The following is a 21,509-nucleotide window of genomic DNA, read 5'->3' as shown; positions in this document are numbered from 1 at the left end:
TCTGGTTCTGCATGCTTAGAGTTACTGGAATCCTATAAGAGACATATTTCAACATGGTGTCATCTGGCAAAGCAAGACACACACTGCTTCACTCGTTTGGAAGGCTCGGGTGTTTCCTCAAAACAAGCTGTCTACTCTCTCTCCCTCTCTGAACACTTGCACCCTGTATCTGTTGCCTAGCGCCTGTCTCTTGTTCTGGACAGCTGCACTGGCTATCCCTGAAATCTCCTCTGTGCCACACACGCACTCTTTCTACTATGTCATCCATGTCATCTGGACCGCTCCTTCGTTCCATCCTTGTCTTCCATTCTCTATGCCTATGATTCCACTTTTCACTTGTCTTCATACCCCTCTTCTTCCCTCCCTCTGTCCATCACACTGTCTCTCCCCTTCCTCTGTGTCCCTACAGCTGTGTGTCAGCTGTCGGTCTGTGCCAGTGAAGTCAGAGCTGAAGCCGAAACACAGAAAGCCCACAGGAACCCCAGGCCACTCCTCTACACCCCCTCCCCTACCAGCTGTCTCCCCCTCCCTGCCCCTGTCACCCCCAATCATTAACCATCCACCAGTAAAACTACTGGACAAGCCCTTTTGTGTCTCGTAGATGGGTAACTACAGCACCCTATCCACCCTATCAGGCCCCAGTCTATCTACTACAGCACCCTATCAGGCCCCAGTCTATCTACTACAGCACCCGATCAGGCCCCAGTCTAACTACCACAGAACCATATCAGGCCCCAGTCTAACTATGACAGCACCCTATCAGGCCCCAGCCTAACTACAACAGCACCCTATCAGGCCCAAGTCTAACTACTACAGCACCCTATCCACCCTATCAGGCCCCAGTCTTACAGCTACAGCACCCAGAAAAACAGTGTTTAGAAGGGAGCTCTGAGCTCGGGCTACTGCCTTCTGTGTCTGATACATGCCTAACTACAACCATAGAAGTAGAATGAATTAGAACTTGAATTAATTATATTTCTTTGACTACACCACCCATAGAAATCGTGTTTAGAATGAGGCTCTGAAATCCACTTTTTAATGTTCCACCACATGTAGGACCAAAGATTGAATGTCTGTCCTGTCCTGTCCTGCTCGTCTCTCTGTCTCTCTGTCTGTGTGTCGCTTAGCCCCTCTACTTGTAGTTTTGATACACAGGCTGGACTGTCAATCATCTCAAATATATCTGTTACCTTCCTCTATTTCTCTCTCTATTTGTCCTTTTCTGCCTATGTGATCTGATGAATGATCTACATATACAGTGGGGCAAAAAAGTATTTAGTTAGCCACAAATTGTGCAAGTTCTCCCACTTAAAAAGATGAGAGGCCTGTAATTTTCATCATAGGTACACTTCAACTATGACAGACAAAATGAGGGGAAAAAATCCAGAAAATCACATTGTAGGATTTTTAATGAATTTATTTGCAAATTATGGTGGAAAATAAGTATTTGGTCAACTACAAACAAGCAAGATTTCTGGCTCTCACAGACCTGTAACTTCTTCTTTAAGAGGCTTCTCTGTCCTCCACTCGTTACCTGTATTAATGGCACCTGTTTGAACTTGTTATCAGTATAAAAGACACCTGTCCACAACCTCAAACAGTCACATTCCAAACTCCACTATGGCCAAGACCAAAGAGCTGTCAAAGGACACCAGAAACAAAATTGTAGACCTGCACCAGGCTGGGAAGACTGAATCTGCAATAGGTAAGCAGCTTAGTTTGAAGAAATCAACTGTGGGAGCAATTATTAGGAAATGGAAGACATACAAGACCACTGATAATCTCCCTCGATCTGGGGCTCCACGCAAGATCTCATCCTGTGGGGTCAAAATGATCACAAGAACAGTGAGCAAAAATCCCAGAACCACACGGGGGGACCTAGTGAATGACCTGCAGAGAGCTGGGACCAAAGAAACAAAGCCTACCATCAGTAACACACTACGCCTCCAGGGACTCAAATCCTGCAGTGCCAGACGTGTCCCCCAGCTTAAGCCAGTACATGTCCAGGCCCATCTGAAGTTTGCTAGAGAGCATTTGGTTGATCCAGAAGAAGTTTCGGAGAATGTCATATGGTCAGATGAAACCAAAATATAACTTTTTGGTAAAACTCAACTCGTCGTGTTTGGAGGACAAAGAATGCTGAGTTGCATCCAAAGAACACCATACCTACTGTGAAGCATGGGGGTGGAAACATGCTTTGGGGCTGTTTTTCTGCAAAGGGACCAGGATGACTGATCCGTGTAAAGGAAAGAATGAATGGGGCCATGTATCGTGAGATTTTGAGTGAAAACCTCCTTCCATCAGCAAGGGCATTGAAGATGAAACGTGGCTGGGTCTTTCAGCATGACAATGATCTTAAACACACCGCCCGGGCAACGAAGGAGTGGCTTCGTAAGAAGAATTTCAAGTTCCTGGAGTGGCCTAGCCAGTCTCCAGATCTCAACCCCATAGAAAATCTTTAGAGGGAGTTGAAAGTCCATGTTGCCCAGCAACAGCCCCAAAACATCCCTGCTCTAGAGGAGATCTGCATGGAGGAATGGGCCAAAATACCATCAACGGTATGTGAAAACCTTGTGAAGACTTACAGAAAACATTTGACCACTGTCATTGCCAACAAAGGGTATATAACAATGTATTGAGTTAAACTTTTGTTATTGACCAAATAATTATTTTCCACCATAATTTGCAAATAAATTCAAAAAAATCCTACAATGTGATTTTCTGGATTTTTTTTCTAATTTTGTCTGTCATAGTTGAAGTGTACCTATGATGAAAATTACAGGCCTCTCTCATCTTTTTAAGTGGCAGATGTAGAAGCACGGTGGCTAGGGAAAACTCCCTAGAAAGGCAGGAACTTAGGAAGAAACCTAGAGAGGAACCAGGCTCTGAGGGGTGGCCAGTCCTCTTCTGGCTGTGCCAGGTGGAGATAATAACAGTACATGGCCAAGATGTTTAAATGTTCATAGATGACCAGCAGGGTCAGATAATAATAATCAGTGGTTGTCGAGGGTGCAACTGGACAGCACCTCAGGAGTAAATGTCAGTTGGCTTTTCATAGCCGATCATTCAGAGTTAGACAGCAGGTGCAGAAGAGAGAGAGTCGAAAACAGCAGGTCCGGGACAAGGTAGCACGTCCGGTGAACAGGTCAGTGTTCCTTAGCCGCAAGTAGAACAGTTGAAACTGGAGCAGCAGCAGGGCCAGGTGGACCGGGGACAGCAAGGAGTCATCATGCCAGGTAGTCCTGAGGCATGGTCCTAGGGCTCAGGTCCTCCGAGAGAAAGAGAGACCGAGACAGAGAGACAATTAGATGGAGCATGCTTACATTCACACAGGACACTGGATAAGACAGGAGAAATACTCCAGATATAACAGACTGACCCTAGCACCACGACACAAACTATTGCAGCATAAACACTGGAGGCTGAGACAGGAGGGGTCGGGAGACACTGGCTCCGTCCGACGATAGCCCCGGACAGGGCCAACCAGGCAGGATATTATAACCCCATCCACTGGTCTGTTTTGTTGTATTTTGTTGTGTTCAATTGAGTTATTTGTATCTACTAATCACACGGTGTGGATGTATAGAGGATCTACTACTGTATCTACTAGAATGGACCTGACATTTAGACAGAAATTATCACCTCTCATTCTTCCTACTCTCTCGTATTCTGTCTTTCATGTTTCAAAATTAATTATTCATGCATTCTGAAATCTTCTAATCCTTCCTCTCTCTGTCTCTGTCTCTCGCTCTCTCTCTCTCTCTCTCTCTCTCAGGTATGCCTGTGGTTGTCAGCGTGACTCCGGACAGGTAACCGGGTGTGTTGCTGGTGCCATGGCAACCCCAGAGTTGCGTCTGTTGCCTGTCATCGTGGTTACCATCGTCCTGGTGGCGTTGTCGGCTGCGGATGACCACGAGTGGCACTTTAAACCAGGTAAGAGGTCAGATGTTAGACAGGAAGTGGCTGTTTAAGGTCAAATCAGATCCCTAGAATATGATTGGTCGTTATTGTTGAAGAGAATGGGTTCTCAATAACCTACCTAGTTAAAGCCAAGGTAGATAGTAGACGGTCTAGGGATTGATGATCGTTGACCAATCGGCCAGGTTTAATACAATTTGAGTCACAACAGGGGAAAGTGTGTTTTACCTTCCATTCAAGATCTCACAGGCACCCCCTCAGAAATGTCAGACAATTCCATCTTGGCTTCACCTATTGCCCTATCCTCCTCCATCCCTCGCCCTCTCTGCCCCTCTCTTGTCTACATTCTCCTCACATTCTTGGATGTGTGCCTTAAGTCTGTCCATCAGCTATCAGCAGTCGATTATGTTTCAGGTCCATGTCTCCTAGGCAGCCATGTGTTACAGGAGAGAGATGGTAGCAGGTAGCCTCGGGTATTCAACCTCACTAATATACAGGCTGCTTATCAACCTGTCAATCATACAAAGAGAGAGAGAGGGGAGTGAGGGAAGGAGGGAGGGGAGGAATAGAGAGAGAGTAGAGAAAATTAAACTCCACAAGGTGAAACCAGAGCTGCCGTTTTCTGTCACCTCCAGGGTATCAGCAGACAGTGAATTATCTGTCTCACGCACACGCACATGCACACACACATGCACACACACATGCGCACACGCACATGCACACACACATGCACACACACTGTTGTCATCTGATTTGATCCATATGGTTATTATTTCCACACCGTTGCTGCGGTGATGCAACAACACGTCTTTTATAGGAGGAAATAGCCCATTAGTACCGGGATATGAACTGATATGAAGAGTGAATAAAGGAAGGGAAACTCCCACCATGTGTGTGAAAGGGGGAGAAAGAGAGATGGAGACAGAGAGGGAAATGACAGAGAGGGGAGTAAAAAGAGAGATGTAGAGGCCTGGAGAGAGAGAGTTTTATTGGCAGCTTGGCAATGATGTAATGAAACAGGCCTGTCCGTGTGGGGGTGTAGGGGGTATGTGTGAGGGTTTATCTTCCAACCCCACATTCCTATCCACTGACTCACTGACAGCAACTGAGTTAGAACTTCCCCCCTTATCACCCCCCACACCCTCATATCACTGACAGCATCATTAATAGCATCCCCCCCCACACCCTCCCTCATATCACTGACAGCATCATTAATATCACTGACAGCATCCCCCCACACCCTCATATCACTGACAGCATCATCATTATCCAGCATCATTAATACCCCCCACACCCTCATATCACTGACAGCATCATTATCCACACCCCCCTGAGCCACACCCTCATATCACTGACAGCATCACCCTCATATCACTGACAGCATCATTATCCACCCTCCCATCCCACACCCTCATATCACTGACAGCATCATTATCCCCCTCACGCCACCATGCCACCATATCACTGACATCATTATCCACCCCACCCCCATGCCCTCATATCCCTGACAGCATCAGTTATCCAGGCCCCCATATTACTGACAGCATCAGTGATATGGGGGGTGTGGATGTACATGTAGCTATCATGTTACTCCTGATGTATGATAGTAGAATGTATGATAGTAAAATGTATGATAGTAGAATGCTCTATTCTGTCCTCTAGTCTCTGTATTAGAAGTCGACCGATTAATCGGAATGGCCGATTTAATTAGGGCCTGTTTCAAGTTTTCATAACAATCGGAAATCGGTATTTTTGGGCGCCGATTTGCAGGTTTTTTAAAATGTTTTTTTAAAATGTTTTAATATTCTTTTTAATTTCATTTTTATACCTTTTATTTAACTAGCAAGTCAGTTAAGAACACATTCTTATTTTCAATGACGGCCTAGGAACGGTGGATTAACTGCCTTGTTCAGGGGCAGAACGACAGATTTTCACCTTGTCCGTTCGGGGGATCCAATCTTGCAACCTTACAGTTAACTAGTCCAACGCAATAACGACCTGTCTCTCTCTTGTTGCACTCCACAAGGAGACTGCCTGTTACGCGAATGCAGTAAGCCAAGGTAAGTTGCTAGCTAGCATTAAACTTATCTTATAAAAAACAATCAATCATAATCATTAGTTAACTGCACATGGTTGATATTACTAGATATTATCTCGCGTGTCCTGCGTTGCATATAATCTGACTGAGCATACAAGCATATCTAAGTATCTAACTGAGCGGTGGTAGGCAGAAGCAGGCGTGTATACATTCATTCAAACAGCACTTTCGTGCGTTTTGCCAGCAGCTCTACATTGTGCGTCAAGCATTGCGCTGTTTATGACTTCAAGCATATCAACTCCCGAGATGAGGCTGGTGTAACCGAAGTGAAATGGCTAGCTAGTTAGCGCGCGCTAATAGCGTTTCAAACGTCACTCGCTCGGAGCCTTCTAGTAGTTGTTCCCCTTGCTCTGCATGGGTAACATTGCTTCGATGGTGGCTGTTGTCGTTGTGTTGCTGGTTCGAGCCCAGGGAGGAGCGAGGAGAGGGACGGAAGCTATACTGGCAATACTAAAGGGCCTAGAAGAACATCTAATAGTCAAAGGTTAATGAAATATAAATGGCAGGGTAGCCTAGTGGTTAGAGCGTTGGACTAGTGACCGGAAGGTTGCAAGTTCAAACCCCGAGCTGACAAGATACAAATCTGTCATTCTGCCCCTGAACAGGCAGTTAACCCACTGTTCCTAGGCCGTCATTGAAAATAAGAATTTGTTCTTAGCTGACTTGCCTAGTTAAATAAAGGTTAAATAAAAAAATAATAGAGGGAAATAGTCCTATAATTCCTATAATAGCTACAACCTAAAACTTCTTACCTGGGAATATTGAAGACTCATGTTAAAAGGAACCACCAGCTTTCATATGTTCTCATGTTCTGAGCAAGGAACTGAAACGTTAGCTTTCTTACATGGCACATATGGCACTTTTACTTTCTTCTCCAACACTTTGTTTTTGCATTATTTAAACCAAATTGAACATGTTTCATTATTTACTTGAAGCTAAATTGATTTTATTGATGTATTATATTAAGTTAATATAAGTGTAAATTCAGTATTGCTGTAATTGTCATTATTAAAAATACGTTTTTTAAATGTTAAAAAATCGGCTGATTAATCGGTATCGGCTTTCTTGGTCCTCCAATAATCGGTATCGGCGTTGAAAAATCATAATCGGTTGCCCTCTACGCTGTATGACAGGCATGATGAATTATATTATATAGTCTCGATCTCATTCTTGCCCCCCCCTCCCTGTCTATGTCTCCCTTTCTCACACACAAACACGAACCCACATACACACGCACGGCCACATACATGCAGCTCAGTGTCGTTACGCCCTGGGGATGGAGGATGGCACCATCCCTGACTCTGACATCACGGCTTCCAGCGCCTGGTCAGACTCTACTGAGGCCAAACACGGCAGGTATGTATGTCGGTGTGTGTGTGTGTGTGTGTGTGTGTGTGTGTTATTGCATACCTTCCAAAGGGAAAAAGCCCAGCAGATGGCCTGTGTAGCTCTGTGTCAGCTGTTATTAGTAGCTGATCTCTGTGGAGGAGAAGTGTTTCTGGTTTCCATGATTCTAAGACTCTGTGACCTTTGACATATTTGGGTCCTTTGTACCTCAATGCTTGACTGTGGAGAGTGCAAATAGAGTATACAAAATGTGTTTGCATGTGTGTGAGTGCCTGTGTGTGAGTGCCTGTGTGTGAGTGCCTGTGTGTGAGTGCCTGTGTGTGAGTGCCTGTGTGTGAGTGCCTGTGTGTGAGTGCCTGTGTGTGAGTGCCTGTGTGTGAGTGCCTGTGTGTGAGTGCCTGTGTGTGAGTGCCTGTGTGTGAGTGCCTGTGTGTGAGTGCCTGTGTGTGAGTGCCTGTGTGTGAGTGCCTGTGCGTGAGTGCCTGTGCGTGAGTGCCTGTGCGTGAGTGCCTGTGCGTGAGTGCCTGTGCGTGAGTGCCTGTGCGTGAGTGCCTGTGCGTGAGTGCCTGTGCGTGAGTGCCTGTGCGTGAGTGCCTGTGTGTGTGCAATTACATTATCTCTATTCATGTCTGGTTCTGGGTCTGTATCTCTCTACCGTTGAGTATGTCTGTCATCTGTTGTCACCATGTTTAAATCACACAGGAGAAGACTATTAGATTACAATACAAGGCTGTGGCCAGCGTGTCTCTTTATAGCGCATTAGGTCATGATATTACATGACCAGCCTATCTGTTAAACAAGGCAGATTGACATGGTCTATTACTAGACATCCACAGAGTGTATGTGTGCCTCAGTTTCCATGTCTCTCTTAGCCTGCCGTGTCTGGGTTGGGTCTGCTGGCTGACTGTCAGTTCATGTGGAGGTGATCAGCCCCAACCCCTTAAAGAGACACCACAGACAGACAGAGAGAGAGGGATGGGGGAGAGAGAGATAGAGAGAGAAGAATGGAGGGAGAGGGAAATGGGAAAAGAGAGAGAGGGGAAGAGAGAGAAGTAGGGAAAATGGGCGCCACTGTGATGGAGGAGGATATTGAAAGAGGGATGGAACGAGGGAGGGAGGAAGCCTGGTGTGTGATCTTAGGGAGGTGCTCACTGATATTGTCTGAAAGCAGCTGGATTACAGCATGTTAGATGGAGGGAAGGAGAGAGGGAGGAAGGGAATTTAGAGAGAAGGAGGAAGGGATAGAGGACTTGGCTGGTCTGAGAGAGAGAAAGAGGGAATAGGGTGATGGAGGGGGAATAGGGGGGGTAGAGGACTTGGCTGGTCTGAGAGTGAGAAAGAGGGAATAGGGTGATGGAGGGGGAATAGAGGGGGGTAGAGGACTTGGCTGGTCTGAGAGTGAGAAAGAGGGAATAGGGTGTTGGAGGGGGGTAGAGCTGGTCTGAGAGTGAGAAAGAGGGAATAGGGTGATGGAGGGGGGGTAGAGGGGGGTAGAGCTGGTCTGAGAGTGAGAAAGAGGGAATAGGGTGATGGAGGGGGAATAGAGGGGGGTAGAGGACTTGGCTGGTCTAAGAGGGAATAGGGTGATGGAGGGGGAATAGAGGGGGGGGTAGAGGACTTGGACAGTTTGCCTCCTTTTGCACGTCAGTGATCTTTCATATGAATCATTTTGGCTGATGTAGGATGGAGAGGCCTGGTTTGTCTCTCTCTCCCTCCCTTTCTTCATCTATCCATCCCTCCCTCATATCTGATGTACTGTATGATGCAGTGAGGCCTGACCTGGCTCTATCCCCAACTATCTCCCCTTCCCTCCCTCCATCAGTGTCAATGACCTAGTGTTCTGAATGGTAGGTTGACCTCAGTGGGATCGCGATCAACTGTAGTAGAACTTTATTATCATTCAATTCAACAAAGTTGACAAGAAGATATGTGTCTGGGTGTTAGGGCTGGTCTGTATATGGTCCAGGTTTGGATTGCTTCATGTGGACCAGTTCTCCGTGTGAATTGATCCTATTGCCAGTGACTAAGTGGTTGTACTGTGGTCTGTTTGTGGTGATGGATATTGTGGTCTCTGTAAGAAGTATTTGTGGTTTGGATAGTTTGGATGACAAAGTTATATTCTATCCAGATTGATCTCATTATGGAATCCATAAATGTATAATTGAATAATGCCCCCCCCTCCCCCAGGTTGAGTACAGGAGAGGGAGATGGAGCGTGGTGTCCTGCAGGAGCAGTGTTCCCCAGTGCTTCAGAGTACCTCCAGGTCAGACATGGGCTACAACCACATACTATATGTGAAGGATTCTCTGTTTCCATTGGCAAGAGGTGCATTCATCCTGCCAATACTCACATTTCATTGGGTTCTAGTTTGTGTTTAATTTAATCAAGGTAGAAGTTCCCTAGTTTCCCTGTGTTGGAGGTAGAGGGTCAGGATTGGCTGAGGGTCAGAGCACTACATTACAACTGACCTTAGATCAGTGACTAAAGACGTCTTGTTCTCTCTCTTCCAGGTCGACCTGCGCTCGCTGCACTTCCTGGCTCTGGTGGGTACCCAGGGTCGCCATGCCGACGGGCACGGCCGGGAGTTTGCCCGCAGCTACCGGCTCCGTTACTCCCGAGACGGACGCACCTGGATCACCTGGAAGGACCGCTGGGGGCAGGAGGTAAAGACAAGTGTGTGTGTGTGTGTTTTATCTATCTAACGTATCTCTCTCCCCTTGGCTCTGCTTCTCTGACTCATTCCATTATTTCTGTCTTATACAAACCTTTTATTCAGCCACCCACTCACAGCATCCTTGCATCTCACTAGTTTCCTAAAGCCCTTTTATGTATAATTCATTCACTACCATTTCTGTATTCCATTATGTCCGTGTTGCTTTTTCACATCTAAATGCTTAATTATGCTATTCATGGTTATTCAATGGGTCTCCATGCTACTCTTGACTGCCCCCCCCCCCTCTCACCCCCCAGGTGGTGTCTGGGAATGAGAACACCTATGATGTGGTTCTGAAGGACCTGGGTCCACCCATTGTTGCCCGTTATGTCCGCTTCTACCCCCTGGCAGACCGGGTCATGAGCGTCTGTCTACGAGTGGAGCTCTATGGCTGTCTGTGGAACGGTGAGTGAGTCTGTCTGTCTGTCTTGTCTGTCTTGTCTGTCTTGTCTGTCTGTCTGTCTGTCTGTCTGTCTGTCTGTGAGGATGCATAAATGGATGTGTGGGAGACGATGTCCTTAGGTGGACCCACGAGGGTGTTCTGAACTCTTTTTGGTTCTATCCAGAACCTTTTTATCAAAGAGTATAAGGTGGATACAGACAGACACTGAAAAGAAGGCCTTTGGAAGATCACAGCATAGCAGACATCACTCTGTGTCTACTCATATCTCTGCTGTCTGCACTCCAGACACTTAGGGGGATGGCCAACGACTTCACCATCCTTAGATGCGTGTGCCTTGAATTTACAGTCTGTTTTCTAGATTTGAGAAATAAGGCTGATTATGTGTCTTCAAGCACGTATTTCTGCAGATATGGTCATAGGATTCACTCACCATGACTTTTAATTTACTGTCTGGTTTGGCCGGAGATAAAACCATCCAGTTTTACCACAGATAAGTGACACTACAGCACAGAGGATGATAGATGGTATGCTCACAGAGCACCAGTGAATTACACTGTGTTTATGGGTGGGTCACGTCTCCTCTCTGTCCTCCTCCCTTCACACAATGGCTGGCTGACTGGCTGTAAATCAAGCCTAGTGCTGAGCCTTAATGCCTGGGGCCGCTGCATCTGGATGCATCCCAAATGGCACTAGCTATTCCCTGAACAGGGCTCTGGTCAAAGGTAGTGCACTGTATAGGGAATAGGGTGTCATTTAAGACTCAACCTCTGTGTGTCTCTCTGGGGATAGACTGACTATCTTCCTGGAATTATTGTCTGTTAGAGAGGTTTCTGTCTCTGGAACCACTAACACTATAACATGCAGATTCACAGAAATGGCAGACACATTTCCCGGCACACATTCCTGTTCCATCATCACGTTTTACATTGTGGCGGGGAACGGGTATGCTATGTGGTTTGTTTATTGTGCAAGACCCCAATGGGACTGAGCCCATGTCCCCCACACACACTGACACACATGTACAGACACGCACATACGTACGCACACAAACACACACGCACACACTCCCTCCCTCTGTAAAAGCTGTGTTTATTATGGATGTGAGTGCTGAAGGTGAAAGCAGTTACAGTGAGTGACTTCAGACCTGTGTTAGGAGAACATGCTGATTAGCCATACAGGCTGGCTGGGGGGAGAGAGGGTCTAATGTTTCACTGGAGAGATGTCTGCTCTGCCTGTGTGTTTCTCATCTCCTGAACACAGGCTTAACCAACGTATGTAGTTCATGTGTAGCTGACCAGGCGATGGTAAAGATGATATATGCGGTATCTTATTAAAGTGTATATTATTAATGTAGTCTCTCTCTAAATACTTCATCTCCCCTCTCTATCTATCTGTCTCTATCTATCTGTCTCTATCTATCTGTCTCTATCTATCTGTCTCTGTCTGTCTGTCTGTCTGTCTGTCTGTCTGTCTGTCTCTGTCTGTCTGTCTGTCTGTCTGACTCTCTGTCTCTCTGTCTGACTCTCTGTCTGACTCTCTGTCTGACTCTCTGTCTGACTCTCTGTCTGACTCTCTGTCTGACTCTCTGTCTGTCTGACTCTCTGTCTGTCTGACTCTCTGTCTGTCTGACTCTCTGTCTGTCTGACTCTCTGTCTGTCTGACTCTCTGTCTGTCTGACTCTCTGTCTGTCTGACTCTCTGTCTGTCTGACTCTCTGTCTGTCTGACTCTCTGTCTGTCTGACTCTCTGTCTGTGTCTCTCTCTCTCTCAGATGGCCTTTTGGTGTACACAGCTCCTGTGGGTCATGTGATGCACCTGTCTGGCTCACCTGTGTACCTCAACGATTCCACCTACGATGGCAGCGTAGAGTCAGGGTAAGCATCATCCTCCTCTCTCAGCTCTGTGGGTATTGGCTGGCTACTTGAGATTGGTCTTCATCCTCTGTTGGCTTTAGTTGGTTCCCACACAAATGCAACTTTTCCCCAGGTTGTCGCTGTAAAAGAGAATGTGTTCTCAGCCAACCTACCTGGTAAAATATGGATGAGTATATAAAGGAACCAGTAGCTAGCTGAAACATGGCCTCCATCGTCTGCAGACCCCCTCCGGTGCTGCTCTGCTCCTGGACTCATCCCATCTGTTAGTACTGGACTCATCCCATCTGTTAGTAGTGAACAGGGCCTTAGTGATCCTTCAGTCAGCCAAATGGCTTTAGTCTGTCATACACACATACACGAAACAACTCCTCTACCCAATGTTTATTTTCTCTGTCCACTTAATCGAATAAGAATGAAATGATCTGGAGTCAGACTTTATTTGCTGAGGGAGTTGTACTCTGTTTCCAGACTGTATTGTCCAGGGATGGAGGAGAAGTAGGGAGGTTATATTCACATATACCTTTTTAATGGGGCACAACTGTTTTCATAGCGGGTGAGCTAATGGTTTTGACGCAACCCAGACCTATATACTGTGTGTGTGTGTGTGTGTGAAAGCTGAGACACAGGGGTTTGTGTGTGTGTACTTCTGTATATGTCTGGATGTGGGTGTGTGCATGTCTCTGTGTGTCACATGTACAATGTATGACTGTGTATGCCTTGGCATGTGTACAGTACATGTATAACGGTGTAATAATGTGTGTGTACTGTATGTATGTGTTTAGGGTTCAGTTCGGAGGCCTGGGCCAGCTGTTTGACGGTGTGTTAGGAGGGAATGACTTCACAGAGACCAAGGAGCTGAGGGTGTGGCCGGGGTATGACTACCTGGGCTGGAGCAGAGAGGCTCTGGGGCAGGGCAGTGTTGACATCGAGTTCCACTTCGAAAAGACACGCAGCTTCCACACCATGCAAGTAAGAGGATGTATGTGTGTGTGTGTGTGTGTGTGTGTGTGTGTGTGTGTCCCTTATGTCTACGTGTGTCTCTAAGTCCAAAAATCCCCCCCCAAATCCTTGGCTCACACAGTCCAATACATCTCTATAAAACCTTCAAATGATCTATTTTACAAAGATGTTGACCAACATTACACAACACATAATAATATAATAATTGTTGTCACATCACTTTATATCTCTTTAACATCATGTGACTAGCCAGTAACACATTGTCTTAAATTACCCTCTCAGTCCCACCATCATATTAGCTTTTCATTATCCTGTCATTTATCATTGTTTGTCTGTTGTCTGTAGTCTGGTGTCTGGGGGCCATTAGGTTGTATCACTGGCTGTATGTGTGGTTGTGGTTTGAGGGTTTCTTTATGGTGAAATGTTGTGTTGTTATGTTGGAAGATTTTGGAATGTGTGAACCCAGTTTAATATGTGAACCCAGTTTAATGTCCTGTTGTTTTCTCTTCTGGAATGGAGTCAGTCTGGAATGTTGGTTAGGGCTGGAATTGGAGATCTGCCCACTATAAAAACACATATTATTAAATCCCAAAAAAACTTGAATGAAAGTGTATTTAAAACAATAAAATGAATGAGATAAAAGAAAACAAGCAGGAAGAATGAAAGAAAGAAACAATATTGACTAGTTTGACTTTCCAGTCTAGATACAAACAATGAGTAATCTGTTTTGAACTTTTCAGTGTTATCATTCGTTCCCCTATGCTCTGTCATTAACGGTGGGAATTCTTGAACTATCCCAGTGTTTTCCCAGTCCTCTCGGAATGCTGCACCTAAGCTATCTAAAGCTTTCTATCGCTTTCCTAAAGGTTTTTCCTGACATGTTTTCCTGTGGTTTTGTTTTTCTATATAGATCGTTTCAATAACTTCTCCTGTAGTCTTAACTCAATCCTGTTCCTGATGTTTTTCCTGAGCTGCCTTTTCCCAATGCGTTCCCTGGTCTTATCTCAGCAAACATACACCTGAAGGGATGGGCACACCGTTCACATAAATAACTGCAGGAACCTGAACCTGACATGTCTGCCTTCCCTAAAGGGAGATATGTTCTCTAACCTGGTTCTAGGACACTCCCAGGAGAGGAACGTGTTCCGTTACCTAGCTCGCTCTCTCTCTTCTCTTCTCTCTCTCTCTCTCTTGTTCCCTCGTTCTCACTCTCTCGCTCTCTCTCTCTTTCTCTCGTTCTCTTTCTCATTCTCTCTTGTTCTCTCTCTCTCTCTCTCTCTCTCTCTCTCTCTCTCTCTCTCGTTCTCTCTCTCTCTCGTTCTCTCTCTCTCTTGTTCTCTCCCTCTCTCGTTCTCTCTCGTTTTCTCTCTCTCGTTTTCTCTCTCTCTCGTTTTCTCTCTCTCTCGTGTTTTCTCTCTCTCTCGTTTTCTCTCTCTCTCTCGTTTTCTCTCTCTCTCTCTCTCGTTCTCTCTCTCTCTCTCGTTCTCTCTCTCGTTCTCTCTCTCGTTCTCTCTCTCTCTCGTTCTCTCGTTCTCTCGTTCTCATTCTCGTTCTTTCTCTCTCGTTCTCTCTTGTTCTCGTTCTCTCGTTCTCTCTCTCTCATTCTCTCTCTCGTTCTCTCTTGTTCTTTCTCTCTCGTTCTCTCTTGTTCTCGTTCTCGTTCTCTCTTGTTCTCTCATTCTCTCTTGTTCTCGTTCTCTCATTCTCTCTTGTTCTCGTTCTCGTTCTCTCTTGTTCTCTCATTCTCTCTTGTTCTCGTTCTCGTTCTCTCATTCTCTCTTGTTCTCGTTCTCTTGTTCTCTCATTCTCTCTTGTTCTCGTTCTCGTTCTCTCTTGTTCTCTCATTCTCTCTTGTTCTCGTTCTCGTTCTCTCTTGTTCTCTAATTCTCTCTTGTTCTCGTTCTCTCTTGTTCTCTCATTCTCTCTTGTTCTCGTTCTCTCGTTCTCGTTCTCTCTTGTTCTCTCTCTCTCGTTCTCTCTTGTTCTTTCTCTCTCATTCTCGTTCTCGATCTCGTTCTCTCTTGTTCTCTCATTCTCTCTTGTTCTCGTTCTCTCTTGTTCTCTCATTCTCTCTTGTTCTCTAATTCTCTCTTGTTCTCGTTCTCTCTTGTTCTCTCATTCTCTCTTGTTCTCTCATTCTCTCTTGTTCTCTCATTCTCTCTTGTTCTCTCATTCTCTCTTGTTCTCGTTCTCTCTTGTTCTCGTTCTCTCTTGTTCTCTCATTCTCTCTTGTTCTCTCATTCTCTCTTGTTCTCTCATTCTCTCTTGTTCTCTCATTCTCTCTTGTTCTCTCATTCTCTCTTGTTCTCTCATTCTCTCTTGTTCTCTCATTCTCTCTTGTTCTCGTTCTCTCTTGTTCTCTCATTCTCTCTTGTTCTCTCATTCTCTCTTGTTCTCGTTCTCTCTTGTTCTCTCATTCTCTCTTGTTCTCTAATTCTCTCGTTCTCTCATTCTCTCTTGTTCTCTAATTCTCTCTTGTTCTCGTTCTCTCGTTCTCTCATTCTCTCTTGTTCTCGTTCTCTCGTTCTCGTTCTCTCTTGTTCTCTCTCTCTCATTCTCTCTCTCGTTCTCTCTTGTTCTTTCTCTCTCATTCTCGTTCTCGATCTCGTTCTCTCTTGTTCTCTCATTCTCTCTTGTTCTCGTTCTCTCTTGTTCTCTCATTCTCTCTTGTTCTCTCTTTCTCTCTCTCGCGTTCTAATTTTCTATACTTTTGCATATTTTTGATACTGAATGTTATCAGATCTTCAACCAAAACCTAATATTAGATAAAGAGAACCTGAGTGAACAAATAATACAATAATTACATTCTTATATAACTTAGTTTATAAAATAAATTTACATCCAATACCCCTTACACTCAATAACTGGCTGTGCCACCTTTAGCTTCAATGACTCCAACCAAACGCTTCCTGTAGTAGTTGATCAGTCTCTCACGTCACTGTGGAGGAGTTTTGTCATACTCTTCCATGCAGAACTGCTTTAGCTCAGCGACATTTGTGGGTTTTCAAGCATGAACTGCTTGTTTCAAGTCCTGCCACAACATCTCAATTGGGGTTCGGTCATGTAGAATTGACTGTGTGTTTTGGATCATTGTCCTGCTGCATGACCCAGCTGAGCTTCAGCTTCAACTCAGACGGATGGCCCGACATTCTCCTGTAGAATTCTCTGATACAGAGCCGAATTCATGGTTCCTTCTATTAAGGCAAGTCGTCCAGGTCCTGAGGCAGCAAAGCATCCTCAAACCATCACACTACCACCACCACGCTTGACCGTTGGTATGAGGTTCTTACTGTGGAATGCAGTGTTTGGTTTTCTCCAGCCATAATGGGAACCATGTCATCCAAGAAGTTATACTGTTGACTCATTGTCTATATAACATTCTTCCAAGAGTCTTGATGATCATCCAGGGTCACTTCCTCCACAGCGACATAAGAGAATGGACACATTTAGTTGGAGTCATTGCAGTTCAAGGTGGCACAACCAGTTACTGAGTGTAAGGGGGGCAATTACTTTTTCACACAGGGGCATTGGGTTTTGCATCACTTTGTTCATTAAATATATAAAATAAGTATCATTTTTTTTGTTATTTGTAAACGCAGGTTCCCTTTATCTAATATTAGGTTTTGGTTGAAGATCTTATAACATTCAGTATGAAAAATATGCAAAAGTATAGAAAATCAGAATGAGGCTCATACTTTTGTACCTTTTTTATTTATCCAGGTGAATCGATTTGAGAGCATAATTATTATTTACAATGACGGCCTAATAAGGGTCTGTTCTCCTCTAACCTACTTACTTGTCATATGTTCCTTGTTCATTCATTTACATTTCAGCCAGTTAGTAGGATGTTTTCATCCAACTCAGAAATAAGTGCATTCAAGTGAGCAGAAACATGTTCTAGAAGAATGCAACAGCAAGACTTAAGCACGAAATAACAAGAACATAATGTATGTTTTCTAGCCAGGCCTGTGCAGATCAGATTACCCAGCAGGCTTTGCTTTGTTGAATTATTAGGCCCCCTCCAGATTACAATCCGTTACATATTAACCTCAGTGTTGTGTTCCAGGAGTGTGCATGAGAGCATATATGTGTGTGTGTGTGTGTGTGTGTTTGTTTTACACAGATTTACACATGTGGTTTTAGTTAGAGATTTTCCCTACTGTAAGTGTCAGGTTAATGACTAACCTGTCAGTAGAGTCTTAATACCAGCCCTTAATTCCCCATTAGAGGGAGCATTTCTCACTCACCCTTTCTTTCCCTCTCTCCAGATGCCCTATCCCCCTTTCCTCTGTATTCTCCCTCTCTCCAGATGCCCTATCCCCCTTTCCTCTGTATTCTCCCTCTCTCCAGATGCCCTATCCCCCTTTCCTCTGTATTCTCCCTCTCTCCAGATGCCCTCCAGATGCCCCCCCTTTCCTCTGTATTCTCCTCTCTCCAGATGCCCTATCCCCCCCTTTCCTCTGTATTCTCCCTCTCTCCAGATGCCCTATCCCCCTTTCCTCTGTATTCTCCCTCTCTCCAGATGCCCTATCCCCCTTTCCTCTGTATTCTCCCTCTCTCCAGATGCCCTATCCCCCTTTCCTCTGTATTCTCCCTCTCTCCAGATGCCCTATCCCCCTTTCCTCTGTATTCTCCCTCTCTCCAGATGCCCTATCCCCCTTTCCTCTGTATTCTCCCTCTCTTCCTGGCTATTCTATTTCCCCACCTTTCCCCCTGAACCTCTATCTACCTCACCATCTATCTTCCTCACCATCTATCCTTTCTATTTCTCTCTATTCCCTCTCTCTCCCTCTCTTCCTGCTCTCACACACTAGGTAGCAGTGATGGTCTATAGACATAGATGGAACCTTTCTCTCCTGCCGTGTCCCTCTGGTGGGCTGTAAAATGTATTTTCTCCAATCAATCACCTCTCTGTTTCCCCCTCTTATTCTCACCCCACTTCTCTTTCCTTTCTCTTCCCTTCCCTCTCGTACTTTGTCACTAATCACATTCCACTTTCACTCATTTGTGTTATTTTCCACCTAGTACCTCAGTCTAATGTGATGTTCCTATTATAAGGAGGTAGTACATGGTCATAACAAGGCTAACAATGCATTATAACTGCAGGGTTTTAGTGTTACTTTAAAACAAAATCAAGATCAGGTGGGCATTCACACTTCAGAGGAAAGGAAAGGAGGGGTGCTCAACAACAATGGCAAAAATCATGAACTGCTTACCCAGAAAAACTTCCAAAAGGACTAATTCGAGGTAACAAGAAGTTGGAGCACAGTTAAAACACGGAATATGTTTATTGCTACTGCATCAAAGCTGACCATGGCTCACCTTCCTCCCTGTGTGCTTTGTAGCCATAGAAAATTGTTTAAATTGGGTCAAACGTTGCGGGTAGCCTTACACAAGCTTCCCACAATAAGTTGGGTGAATTTTGGCCCATTCCTCCTGACAGAGCTGGTGTAACTGAGCCCCCCCCTCTCTTCCCTCCCTCTCGCCCCTCCCCATCCAGGTCCACAGTAATAACCGTCACACCCAGGGTGTGAGGGTCTTCAGTAAGGTAGATTGTCAGTTTAAACCTGGCCTCTTACTCCCCTGGTCCTCGCCCCCCCTCTCCCTGGCTGTACCTCTAGAGGACCTGAAGGACCCCTCCTCACGCCCCATCTCCCTGCCCCTGGGGGGTCGCCCCGCCCAGATCTTACGCTGCCAGTTTGCCTTCGCAGACCGATGGATGCTCATCTCTGAGATCTCCTTCTACTCCGGTACGTTCAGGGTATTGCTCTCTTTCACTGCCTTTCATTCTCACTCCTCTTCTCTCCTTTTCTCATTATCTCTGTCATTTTAACGTTATCTCTCTGATTCTCAGTCTCTCTCTCCCCTTCTACTCTGTGGGATTCATGGTTCTCTGATTGTCTTAGGAAGTTGATCATTCTATTCTTGTTTATCCCCATCTCTCTCTCAGAGCCGTACGGGGAGGGTGTCGACCCCATGGACACGGGCTCTGCTCTTCCTGCTCCTCCGGTCTCCTCCGCTACTCCTCGTCCTCCTCCTACTGTCTTCCCCTCCTCCGTCAGCCCCGCCCTCAACCACAACTCCTCCAACTTCACTAGTGTTCCCTCAGGTGAGTCGCCTCTCTTTCACCACTTGTACCTCTACCTCTCATCCCCCTCTATTCCATTCATCCCCCTTTCGTCCCACTCTCCTCTCATCCCTCATCCTTTCCCCTTCCTTCCCCCCTTCTCCATTCCCATTCCATTCCCCTCTCTCCTCTCCCCTTTCTCCCTCTCTTCTCCCTCTTGCCCCTCGACCCACCCGTTGTGATGAGTGTGGGCATGCAGTGTTCTAAGTCGTGTGTTTAAAGCATTTCCAGAAACATGCAATGACAAAAAAGACAGGGTATAAGAAGTAACCACACCATAGAAAGGAGCCATGTGTGAGCCGCCTCCTCCTCTGTCCATCATGCTGTGTTAAAGCCGCTGGCCTCAGTCCAACCTCACACAACAGCGTCTACACTGCAGCCTTGTCTGGCAACATGGCCGTCTACACTGCAGCCTTGTCTGGCAACATGGTCGTCTACACTGCAGCTTTGTCTGGCAACATGGTCGTCTACACTGCAGCTTTGTCTGGCAACATGGTCGTCTACACTGCAGCCTTGTCTGGCAACATGGCCGTCTACACTGCAGCTTTGTCTGGCAACATGGCCGTCTACACTGCAGCTTTGTCTGGCAACATGGTCGTCTACACTGCAGCCTTGTCTGGCAACATGGTCGTCTACACTGCAGCCTTGTCTGGCAACATGGCCGTCTACACTGCAGCCTTGTCTGGCAACATGGCCGTCTACACTGCAGCCTTGTCTGGCAACATGGCCGTCTACACTGCAGCCTTGTCTGGCAACATGGTCGTCTACACTGCAGCTTTGTCTGGCAACATGGTCGTCTACACTGCAGCCTTGTCTGGCAACATGGCCGTCTACACTGCAGCCTTGTCTGGCAACATGGCTGTCTACACTGCAGCGTTGTCTGGCAACATGGCCGTCTACACTGCAGCTTTGTCTGGCAACATGGTCGTCTACACTGCAGCTTTGTCTGGCAACATGGCCGTCTACACTGCAGCTTTGTCTGGCAACATAGCCGTCTACCCTGCAGCTTTGTCTGGCAACATGGTCGTCTACACTGCAGCTTTGTCTGGCAACATGGCCGTCTACACTGCAGCGTTGTTTGGCAACATGGCCGTCTACACTGCAGCTTTGTCTGGCAACATGGCCGTCTACACTGCAGCTTTGTCTGGCAACATGGCCGTCTACACTGCAGCTTTGTCTGGCAACATGGCCGTCTACACTGCAGCTTTGTCTGGCAACATGGCCGTCTACACTGCAGCTTTGTCTGGCAACATGGCCGTCTACACTGCAGCTTTGTCTGGCAACATGGCCGTCTACACTGCAGCTTTGTCTGGCAACATGACCGTCTACAGAATAATCATCTTTATTGTTCACGTGGAGTTGGACATCTCATATGCTACATATCATCACGCTCATGCTTTTCAGTACCTTGAGAGGAACTCTTTTCCTCTGTCTTATCACTCCTTCCATCCCTCGTTCCTCCAGAACCCCCCACCACCAACCCCATGATGGACAGCACGGGTAACAGCACACTGTCAGGTGAGAGAGAGAGAGAGAGAGAGAGAGAGGGAGGGGGGGTGGAAAGAGGTCCTTTCCCCTGATAACTGGTCTGTTTAACACAGCTTAGAGCTGTCCTGAGACCACGAGGGGTTCAGAAGGAGGGATGAAGGGCAGGGGGGAAGGATGAAGCGGTGGAGTTAATGTTTTGACTCTGGGCTAAAGAGTGTAACACACTTAACACAGCATGTTCCTCATCATATTCACATACAACAACATCACTGCTTCCTTCCTGTGATCTCCCTAACTGCATGTTGACTGTGGAACTAAGGAACATCAGATCATGGAACACCAGACAATTCCAGGCCTTTTAGAGGGCGGCAGTGGGTTCCACTGTGGTGGGTGTGTAGTGCTATGTCCGTCTTAACGGCTATGGTTCTGTGGCTTTGGATGTGTTTGTTTGAGTATATGCGCATGCCGAGAGAGAGATCTCACTTTACAACACTGTTTTGCATGTTTGAGCTGAACTCATAAACTGTGTGCATTCTATTTTCTATATAATCAGAGCTGCTGCTCTCATGCAAGGTCATCTGG

At 46.1% G+C, this 21,509-nt stretch overlaps 1 protein-coding gene across 5 annotated transcripts in view; it reads left to right on the top strand.

Moving 5' to 3' along the window:
- The window catches only part of LOC112222532 (epithelial discoidin domain-containing receptor 1-like), a 57,870-nt gene that overhangs the window by 24,299 nt on the left and 12,062 nt on the right, over positions 1-21,509 (top strand). For 4 of the 5 annotated variants that reach the window (XM_042304736.1, XM_042304737.1, XM_042304734.1 and 1 more), the window contains exons 2-11: positions 3,776-3,933; positions 7,270-7,372; positions 9,551-9,626; positions 9,874-10,026; positions 10,334-10,481; positions 12,250-12,352; positions 13,135-13,321; positions 18,813-19,062; positions 19,263-19,421; positions 20,904-20,957. In XM_042304736.1, the coding sequence (XP_042160670.1) occupies positions 3,834-3,933; positions 7,270-7,372; positions 9,551-9,626; positions 9,874-10,026; positions 10,334-10,481; positions 12,250-12,352; positions 13,135-13,321; positions 18,813-19,062; positions 19,263-19,421; positions 20,904-20,957 (1,333 nt within the window). In that variant the 5' untranslated portion in view covers positions 3,776-3,833. The remainder of the gene's footprint in view (positions 1-3,775; positions 3,934-7,269; positions 7,373-9,550; positions 9,627-9,873; positions 10,027-10,333; positions 10,482-12,249; positions 12,353-13,134; positions 13,322-18,812; positions 19,063-19,262; positions 19,422-20,903; positions 20,958-21,509) is intronic. The other variant, XM_042304735.1, reaches the window with a different exon arrangement.

This window comes from Oncorhynchus tshawytscha, linkage group LG23 (genome assembly GCF_018296145.1).
Source record: "Oncorhynchus tshawytscha isolate Ot180627B linkage group LG23, Otsh_v2.0, whole genome shotgun sequence".
NCBI lineage: Eukaryota > Metazoa > Chordata > Actinopteri > Salmoniformes > Salmonidae > Oncorhynchus > Oncorhynchus tshawytscha.
This window is presented reverse-complemented; position numbering and strand designations above follow the sequence as displayed.